This window comes from Sorex fumeus, unplaced genomic scaffold (genome assembly GCF_029834395.1).
Source record: "Sorex fumeus unplaced genomic scaffold, SorFum_2.1 ptg000095l, whole genome shotgun sequence".
Classification (NCBI taxonomy): domain Eukaryota; kingdom Metazoa; phylum Chordata; class Mammalia; order Eulipotyphla; family Soricidae; genus Sorex; species Sorex fumeus.
In genome coordinates, this window is record NW_026606152.1 from 4151482 (window position 1) to 4161128 (window position 9647).

Consider the following 9647-nt stretch of genomic DNA (forward strand, 5'->3'; position numbering starts at 1 on the left):
GATCAGGCAGACGGACAGCACTCTTTCCCCCCGGGGTGGTCCAGCGATAGTAACCTACTGCGGGTCCGGATGCATTTCTGCCAAAAGCCACTGGGTTTCAAGATTTGTTTCTGAGTCTCTGGGATCATGGCCATTAAACAGCTTGATTGGGAGCCCGAGAGGCCATTCGTGGGCGATAACTTGGGGTCTCGTTGAAGTGGGGAAGGACAGAACTGGCTCCACCCCCATCCCGTGAGGCCCAACAATTCTCGTTGCTGTGGGTCCAAGCCTGACTGTCCAGTGGCCTCTGGAGGATGATGGCCACCGAGCCGCCAGGGGGAACAGGCATGAAACCTATTCCCACCTGGGTTGGCCCAGCACCGGTAACCTACTGCAGGGACCGGACGCATTTCTGCCAAAAGCTGCTGGGTTCCGAGATTTGTTTCTGAGTCTCTGGGATCATGGCCATTAAGCAGTTTGATCAGGAACCAGAGAGGCCCTGCCTCCAATTATATAGCTGAGTTGGAGGTGGTTTGTGGGTATGTTTCCCGCATACCTAACTTTTGGCCGTTTACTTTCTTGGTAAACTTTGCTCCAAGGTTTTGGGGTCTGGTCAAAGGCACAGCAGAAATTTTGGGGTATCTGGAAATCTGAAGGCGCCATCAGGCTGCTGATGCACTCTCCTCACAGGTACAGATTGACCTGCTGGCGGCACCAGACCCCCTAAAAATTGTAATCTAACTTTTTATGTTTTTTAAGTTGATAGAAGTGACAAAAATAACAATACTGTAAGTGATGATTTTCCATCTAGATAATTCCCAGTGCCCCTCCCTCCCCACCATCCCCCTCACAGGCTCCTCCTTTCGTCCTATTGCCTTTGACCCTTTGTTGCTCCCTCTCTCCGTGTCTGTAAGGCCTACATTTGAGAGATCACTCGCATCTATCCATTTCCTTCTGAACTGACTCAACTCAGCACGGTATCCTCTATTTTCATTCGTGCTGTGGCAAGTTGTGTAATGTAGTTCTTTTTAAGAGATGGCATGCTATGTGTGTGTGTGTGTGTGTGTATTTGGAGACCACACCCAGTGATGTCCAGGACTCACTCCTGGCTCTGCGCTCAGGAATTACTCCTGGCGGTACATGGTGACCATCTGGGATGCCAGGGGTCAACTCCGGAAGGTACTTTACCATTGTTCTCTCTCTGCCCCCAACTGGCATGTTTTATTTTTTTCTTTTTGGGTCACATCCAGCGTTGCACAGGGGTTATTCCTGGCTCTGCACTCAGGAATTACTCCTGGAGGTGCTCAGAGGACCATATGGGATGCTGGGAATCGAACCCGGTTGGCTGCGTGCAAGGCAAACGCCCTACCCACTGTGCTATTGCTCTAGGCCCTGGCATGCTTTTTATTTTTACTTATTTATTTATTTGTTTTAAGACTTTAAAGGAGACTTAAAATTAAAGAAAACGATTTGGCTAATAGAGAAAATATGTAACATTTCCAGATTCAATTCCAATGTGACACCTGAGATTTCTGCACATCAAGCAATTTTTTTTAATTTTTATTTTTTTAGTATTATTATTTTTTTATTTTGAATACCCGTCCCTCCACCAGTGCCGATTTCCCACCACCACTGATACCAGTATCCCTCCCACCCCTATCTCCCCCATCCCACTCTGCCTCTGTGGCAGGGCATTCCCCTATGTTCTCTCTCTCCTTTTGGGTGTTGTGGTTTGCAAAAGAGTTAAGCCTGATTTTCAGGGAGAAACGTTGGATGATTTACTTTCCATTGATCACTTTGTATATAAGGAGATGTCGTGCGGCCACGTAAGCGGCCATGTAGTTTGGAACAAATATCCTGGTTCCCATATGCCCGAGCTATGCTTGTAGAGGTTCATGGTCACCGGGGTTCCCTCTGGGGAAGGCGGGATGGCAGCACCCACCCCATCTGGGACCTCCCGGTGATATCAGCTCTGTCTGGGAACTGTAGCATTCTCCGGGAGCTGTGGGGCCCTCCAGCAGTTTTCTTCTTTGTTGTTGTGAGCTGTAAAGATGGCGGTGGGGGGTAGGTTGTGGGCATGACTTCCGGAATCAGAGGTTGCTTGGGAGCTGAGGCGGCCCCATTGCAGTTTGGAACAAATGTCCTGGATCCCGCATGCCCGAGCTATGCTTGTAGAGGCTCATGGTCACCGGGGTTCCCTCTGGGGAAGGCGACCTGGCATGCTTTTTAAAGAAGTGCTTTCAACGTTTTCTCGGCTTCAGTGTTAAAGTCCACAGAACCAACCGGCACCCCTCTCCTTCCATCTGCCCGCCCTAGAGTTCTTCCACAGTGTCCCAGGCCACAGGTGCCAACGTTCCATGACGCTGCCCCCCAGTCTCCACCTGCAGCTCCTGAGCGTCCCCGGCTGGACCTACAGCTCCAACCACACGAAGCACCTGCGGAATATCAAGGGAGGTGGGCAGGGCTGAGAGCCCACACATGCTTCCTCTCACTGGACACCAGGTGAAGGGGTCACCAGGTTTACAAAGCAGGACAAGTAGGAGATGACAGATCAAAGGTCCCGGGGCCCAGGGAAAGGAAATCTTGGATCTGTGACTTTCTGACCCCAACACCCAGAAAACAGCCCTCCATTGCCCAGGCAGGAAGCTCCCTGGGGAGTGGCCCCTTGGCTCAGCTCACTCCTGTTGGTCACAGGGGCAGAGTTCCAGAGTTCCAGGGAGTCAGGCTATTCCTGAATAGCCCGAATGGACCCCAGACACTCTTCAGGGTCAGCGCTGGCCCCGTGTGGCTGGAGGGGGCATGTCAAAATCAGCTGGGCTTGCACTGAGTCCCTCTGTTGGTCATCAGCTGTGTGTCCTCAGCCACGTTACTGGCCCTCTCTGTGCCTTGGTTTTATTTCTGTCCATGGAGCAGATTCAGAAGCCTCCAGGGAGGTGAGGGTAGGAAGTGGAGGTGGCTGAGTAGCAGGCGTGACCTGGAGCACTGATGGCATCTCCCTGCCATTCCCCTCTGCCCTTGAAGGTCACCAGGCGCAGGTCAAGGCCAACCTCCACCGTGTCCTACTGCGGCTCCAGCACCTGTTTGAGGTCGGGGAGGACCCAGTGCTGTCTCAGCCAGTGACGGTGAACCTGAAGGTGAGTGCGCCCGCTCCATCCTCACTCCTGGTGCAGCCTCCTTGGGTGGATGATAGGGGAGGGGAACCCCAGGTATGAAAAGCGCCACATCGGCACAAACGCTCCTCAGGTGATTCACCAAGGAGCACCCCTGACAGGGCAGAGGGAAACTCATCTTTCTACTCCCTCCAGGGCTTGAGGTTTTTAGCTATGACCCGGCATGTATGGATTCATTCACTTTCTTCTTGTAATACAGTCTGAAAGTAAAGCTACACACATGTTACCAGAAAACTCCACACACGCAGGTGGGATTCAGGCATCATGTGATGAGTTAAGAAGCTTTTGTCCTCTTTGACATTTTGGAACAGGTTTGGAAGAATAACACTTAGCTCTTCTTGATGGTTTGGCCCATTCGCCCCAAAGCCCAGTCCTGAATTTAAGAGTGAGAAGTTGTACTAACAATTTTTTTTCTTTTTTAAATTTATTTGCAAGTGATTGTCTACTTAGATTTTCATTGTCCTGAGTCAGCCTTGGTGTTTGTATAATTTGAGGAATTGGTCATTTCATTCAGATTGGACAGTTTGGGATTTAAATTTTTTTGGGGGGCACACTCAGTGGTACTCGGGTCTTACTTCTGGCTCTGCACTAATGGATCATTCCTTGTGGGACCACACAGGGTGCCAGGACACGGCTGCGTACTGTCAAGCGCTCTACCCACCATACTATCCCTCTGGGATTTTAGATTCACTCACGGATTTCTTACAGCCCTTAGTATTTCTGACAGTGCTTTCTCCTATTCACTTCTCATTTTGCATGGAAGTTTGAATTCTTCTGTTTGTCTTGCTGTGTACCACAAATGTTACATCTGTTTTGTTTATCTTTTAAAACCACTTGGTTCTCTTCATACTGTGTTATATTTTATTTCTAATTTACTACCACTCTGATTTTTTTTTTTGCTTTTTGGGTCACACCCGGCGATGCACAGGGGTTACTCCTGACTCTGCATTCAGGAATTACTCCTGGCGGTACTCGGGGGACCATATGAGATGCTGGGAATCGAACCCAGGTTGGCTGCATGCAAGGCAAATGCCCTACCTGCTGTGCTGTTGCTCCAGTCCTAACCACTCTGATTTTTTTTTACAAATTTATTTATTGAATCACCGTGAGAGCAGTTACAAAGCTTTCAGGTTTAAGTCTCGGTCATATGATGATGAAACACCCATCTCTTCACCAGTGCACATTTTCCACCACCAATAACCCAGTATACCCCTCTTCCCACACCCTCCCCTAACTTGTGTGGCAGATGATTTCCACATTACTCTTTCTCTACTTTGATTACATTCAATATTTCGACACCAGACTCATCATTATCATTTGGGATTTTCTTCCATCACTCAGACCTGCCAAGAAGCAACATTAGACAATTTGTTTTCTATTGCTGATTATGAATAGCATATGATGTCATGTGGCTGCTCTTGCAAATTCTTGTGGCTACGGGGTTTTGGAATTCTGAAATTTTAATAATGAAATCTGGAGGGGTTCCTGCCAAAAGCCACTGAGTTCTGAGATTTGTTTCTGAGTCTCTGGGATCATGGCCATTAAGCAGCTTGATCAGTAGCCAGAGGGGTTGTTCGTGGGTGGCGACTTGGATCTCGTTGTGCCAGGGAAGGAAAGGGTCAGTTCCACCCCCATCCTGTGAGGCCCCATGTGTCTCGTCCCTTGGGCCCCTACCTGATTGTCCATAGGCTTCTGGAAGATGGTGGCAACTGCGCCACCAGGGGGAACAGGTGAAGGGACGGCATCTTTTCCCACCTGGGGTGGCCCGGGGCCGGAAACCTAATGTGATGTCTGACGCATTTCTACCAAAAACTGCTGGGTTCTGAGATTTGTTTCTGAGTCTCTGGGATCATGGCTGTTAAGCAGCTCGATCAGTAGCCAGAGGGCCACTCTGGTTTTTATTCCCTTCCTCTTCCCTCTATGCTTTATTCTGTCACTTATTCTGCTGAGCTCTCCAGGAATAGTGTTCGTTTGCTTATTGAGCTTTCTTGTTTCTCGGGGCCTTTTGTTTCCCTCAGAAACACTTGTGCTGCCTCACAGCCTTTCTTTACTCCAGCTGCATCTGGCTCTTTCTCACACTTGGCGTTGTTTGGTTTCGCGGCTGCTGAGCTGACTGGTCACCGTGTGCCTGGTTTCTGTGTTCGCACACACGCTGGCATCCCTACTGGCCGGGTCTTCTGGTGCATGCGGGCTCTACCGTGCTGGAGATTGCTGACTTCCTTGTGGCGCTCGTTGTTGCCCGAGGTCAGTATTGCTGATGCTGAGAGGAATTACTCTCACTGTGCCGGGTGAGTCAGGGCATCATGCAAGCTTAAGGGATTGTCCCGCCAGGTCCCCGGAGAAGTCTGGGCGCCGCTGTGTCCTTAGCACTCACCACAGTTCCCACATGGGTCTGCCTTGTTGTGACCTGCTGGGCACTGTGGTCATGGTTATCTCTTAAGCATCCTCTCAACGGTTATTTAAGGGTACTGGGGAGAAAGCACCTTCCCCACCATGAAGTTCAGTCTGCTCACACTCTGCTTTTGTAAAAACAAACAATCAAATATTGATCTCCAGTTACTATCATGTGAGTAGAAACCTCCAAAGATCCCCGGAAAGAGCAAAGTGCCTTTGACAAGACCAGGGTCGTCCCGTGAAGGGCTATGTTTCCAGGCTCACATTGGTGCCCGGGCCAGGGGCTTACTGTGAACCTCGAATAGATGACTGTCACTATTCTGCGGTGACCGGAGGATCCCCTTGTTGCATTTAGGGTTGAATCACTGTCCCCCAGCCGACCTATAACAGACAAACAAAGGGGCCACAGACTGGTTGGTGATCAGTCGCCATCTATTATGTGTCACAGTGTTAGTTATAGAGAAATCATGGAGGGTTGGGGTAGCAATTGCACCTAGGTAAACGATGAACAGATGTGAAGCCCTTCTTCGGGGGAAACTCCTCTAGGGGATTTACTCAAGGACAAAACCTCATCGAAGGGCTCAGCACTCAAGATTCCTGCAGGACCCCTGCCCAAGGGCAGGATTCCATGTAAGGACATACTGCTTTCTCCTTTCCTTAGCTAGAAGTCTACTAGGGGGTATGGTGCCACCAGCAGGTCAATCTGTACCTGTAAGACGAGTGCATCAGCAGCCTGATGGCACCTTCAGACTTCCAGATACCCCAAAATTGCTGCTGTGCCTTTGGCCAGACCCCAAAAACTTGGGGCAAAGTTTACCAAGAAAGTAAGTGGCCAAAAGTTAGGTATGTGGGAGACACACCCACAAACCACCTCTGGCTCATCTATATAATTGGAGGCAAGGCCTCTCTGGTTCCTGATCAAACTGCTTAATGGTCATGATTCCAGAGACTCAGAGACAAATCTCGGAACCCAGTGGCTTTTGGCAGAAATGCATCCAGTCCCTGCAGTAGGTTACTGGTGCTGGGCCACCCCAGATGAGAATAGGTTTCATGCCTTGGCCTGTTCTCCCTGGCGACCCGGTGACTGCCATGATCCAGAGGCCACTGGACAGACAGTGACAAGACACGTGAGGCCTCCTGGGATGGGGGTGGAGACAGCCCTTTCCTCTTCATCCCAACGAGACCTCGAGTCGCCGCCCACGAATGGCCTCTCCAGCTCCTGATCAAGCTGCTTAATGGCCATAATCCCAGAGACTCAGGAACAAATCTTGAAACCCAGCGGCTTTTGGCAGAAATGCATCCGGACCGCGCAGTAGGTTACTGTCACCAGGCCACCCCAGGGGGGAAAGGGTGCTGTCGCTTTGCCTGCTCCCCCTTGCGGCTCGGTGGCCACCATCCACCAAAGGCCATTGGACAGTCAGATTTGGGCCTGCAGTGATGAGACACACAGGGTCTCATGGGATGGGGGTGGAGCTGGCCCTTTCCCTCCCACCCCAATAAGACCCCGAGTTGCCGCCATCGAATAGCCTCTCTGGCTTCTGATCAAGCTGCTTAACGGCCATGATCCAAGAGACTCAGAAACAAATCTCGGAACCCAGCAGGTTTTGGCAGAAATCTCTCCAGATTTAATTGTTAAAATTTTGGAATTTCAAAATTGTGCGGCCACTACTGCAGCCACGCGGCATCATATGTTATCCATAACCAGCAATAGAAAACAAATGGTCTACTATTGCCTTTTCAGCAGATCTGAGTGTTGGGGTAAAATCTTAAATAATAATGGTAGGTCTGGTGTCAAAATATTGAATGTAATCAAAGTAGAGAGAGAGAGTAATGTAGAAATCATCTGCACCACAGGTAGGGGGAGGGTGTGGGATGGGGGTATACTGGGGTTGTTGGGGGTGGAGAATGGGCACTGGTGAAGGGGCGGGTGTTTCATTGTATGACCGAGACTTAAACCCGAAAGCTTTATAACTGCTCTCATAGTGATTCAATAAATAAAATTATAAAAAATGAAACAAAAAGTAAGGTGGAGTTCATGCTGAATTCAATCAGCTAATCAGTGGCTGAATAAATAGCAGCACTCCTACATAAAAAAAAGAAGTCTACTCAAACAGTCATCTTAAATTTACTTCTTACTAATATTTCTTGTCATCTTGTATGAACATAGTAAGAAGTATATTAAGCCTAAAGGGTGGCTCTTCCTGGGGACTTCTCACAATATACCCCAGACCACAGTCCTCAGGCCAGGTTAGTCTTTCCTAACCCCAGAAGGGTCCTTATTTAGTTACTTCTTTTTGGGTCATGACAGAGCTTGTTCCATGACAGTGCTCTTACTTTAAATATCTTATGGTGCTTAGCCTGTCCCTTTTGACGCCAGAGTAGCTAACAGCTTGCCTTGGGTCCACCCAAGTCCCTTTATGGGACCCCATTTTTGGGGTCTCAGGAAATAAGGGGAACTGAGGCTTAAGTCAAGTAAATATGCCAGGAGTAAATATTATTCAGAGTCAGCTAACTCCCAAGTTCCAAAAGCATAGCATCAACTGTCTTCCTGTGTCTATAAAAAAGGGAAATTGCTCTAAAGTAAACTATACAAAGGACATGAAGGAAAGAGAAAAGCATTATTTTGCTTACACATAAAGACCAGAGCCCTCAGAAGATTTGACTTACAGGCTACAGGGTCTGATTTCGGGATATATGTTATTAACAGATAGGGGAAAAAGAGCACAAGGAGAAGTTAAAGATAAACACAGATTGGGAGTGCCTGATGGAATTGGGCGAGCCTCTGGAGCACTGTGATAGGTGCAACTCAATGAATCTGAGCTCAATGCAGGAGGAGCACAGACAAACCAATGTTACTTCTTAAAATGCTCAGGGCTATAATCCAACAGGTGATGCAGGAGTTTCCTGGCCTGGCAGCCCTGCTCGCTCTGGGCTCAGGGCGCCCCCGTCTCTGCCCGCAGGTCCTGCTGCGAGGGCTGGGCTCGGTGCAGATGGTGGAGGAGCGCTCCCTCACGGGCACCTGGGCCGTGGGCTCCCTGCAGCGCTGGAGGTGGAAGACGCGCCGCCTACGTCATAAAGAAGGTTTGGGGGCCCTGCGCCAGGACTGACTCCAAATCCCATGCCACCCCTTGGCCAGCTCAGAGCAGTGTAGCCTGGACACAGCCCCTGTCCTGCCCCTGCCAGCCCAGCACACTGCGTTTGCTCGCCCCCCGGCCCCGCCCCTGCTCCCGCCACAGAAAATTGAGGTGGGACTAAGGCCTGTCCCCACAGGCCACGTGTTCACAAGGCCTTTGTGTAGTGTGACCGTGTATAGAATCACCCCCAGATTCCACGCCAGATCACTGCTCTGAGTGATGACCCCAACTCACAGCTGCCCCAAAGGCCCTGGCAGCTGCTTCCTGGGTGCCAGGAGGATGTCAGCAACAGGGCTACTTTACCACATTACTCCCAATCTGCGGGTCTGCTCCTGGCCTCTGAGGGAGCGCCTGTTCAACCCCCCGACCACTCCCCGGCTGCACCCCACCCCCCACAGGGATGCTCTGTCCCAGCCTTGCCACTTTGTCCCCACTGTTATGTCCAGGTACTCAGTCAAGTGGTGGATGGCTGCATTGGTTCACGGTGGATGGATGGTTGGTTGGATGAAAAGATGGATGGATGGGAGGAAGGACTGATATTAGCTGGGGAGATAGGAGGATGAGTGGGCACATGCATGATTCCAGAACAGATATGACAGTGGGTGGATGGATGAGCCACTAGTACCCCTCCCGGGATGAGACCTGAACCCCATAAAGTGACACCTCTGTAGTTTGTTGAGATAAGTGCAAGGCACAGTTATAAATACCACACCCAGGGGACTGTGATGCCAGGACTCCAGAGGGTTAAGGTGTGGTATGGTGCTCTGGCCCTCTCGGTTGTACCTCCACTGTGGCTTGGGCCGCCCAGGCAAGGCAGAATTCCAGAGGCCCGTTCTGGTCGGAGTCCGACTCGAGGGCCCTCTGAGGCTCCATGTCTATGCCGAGGGACTTTTAGCAGTCCAGAGCTGGGGGTTGTGCTGCGGTGGGTTGCCAGGGAGAAGTGTCTTGAGAGACAGGTGGCACTGAGGGG

General features: G+C 50.4%; 1 protein-coding gene across 1 annotated transcript in view; it reads left to right on the forward strand.

Annotated features, from left to right (window-relative positions):
• Nucleotides 1-8694, forward strand: part of MAN2B2 (mannosidase alpha class 2B member 2) — a 40487-nt gene extending 31793 nt beyond the window's left edge. Inside the window, exons 17-20 of the mRNA XM_056132698.1 lie at nt 2309-2433; nt 3001-3113; nt 8504-8604; nt 8670-8694. Coding sequence (XP_055988673.1) covers nt 2309-2433; nt 3001-3113; nt 8504-8604; nt 8670-8694 — 364 coding nt within the window. The remainder of the gene's footprint in view (nt 1-2308; nt 2434-3000; nt 3114-8503; nt 8605-8669) is intronic.
• The last annotated feature ends 953 nt before the right edge of the window (nt 8695-9647 follow it).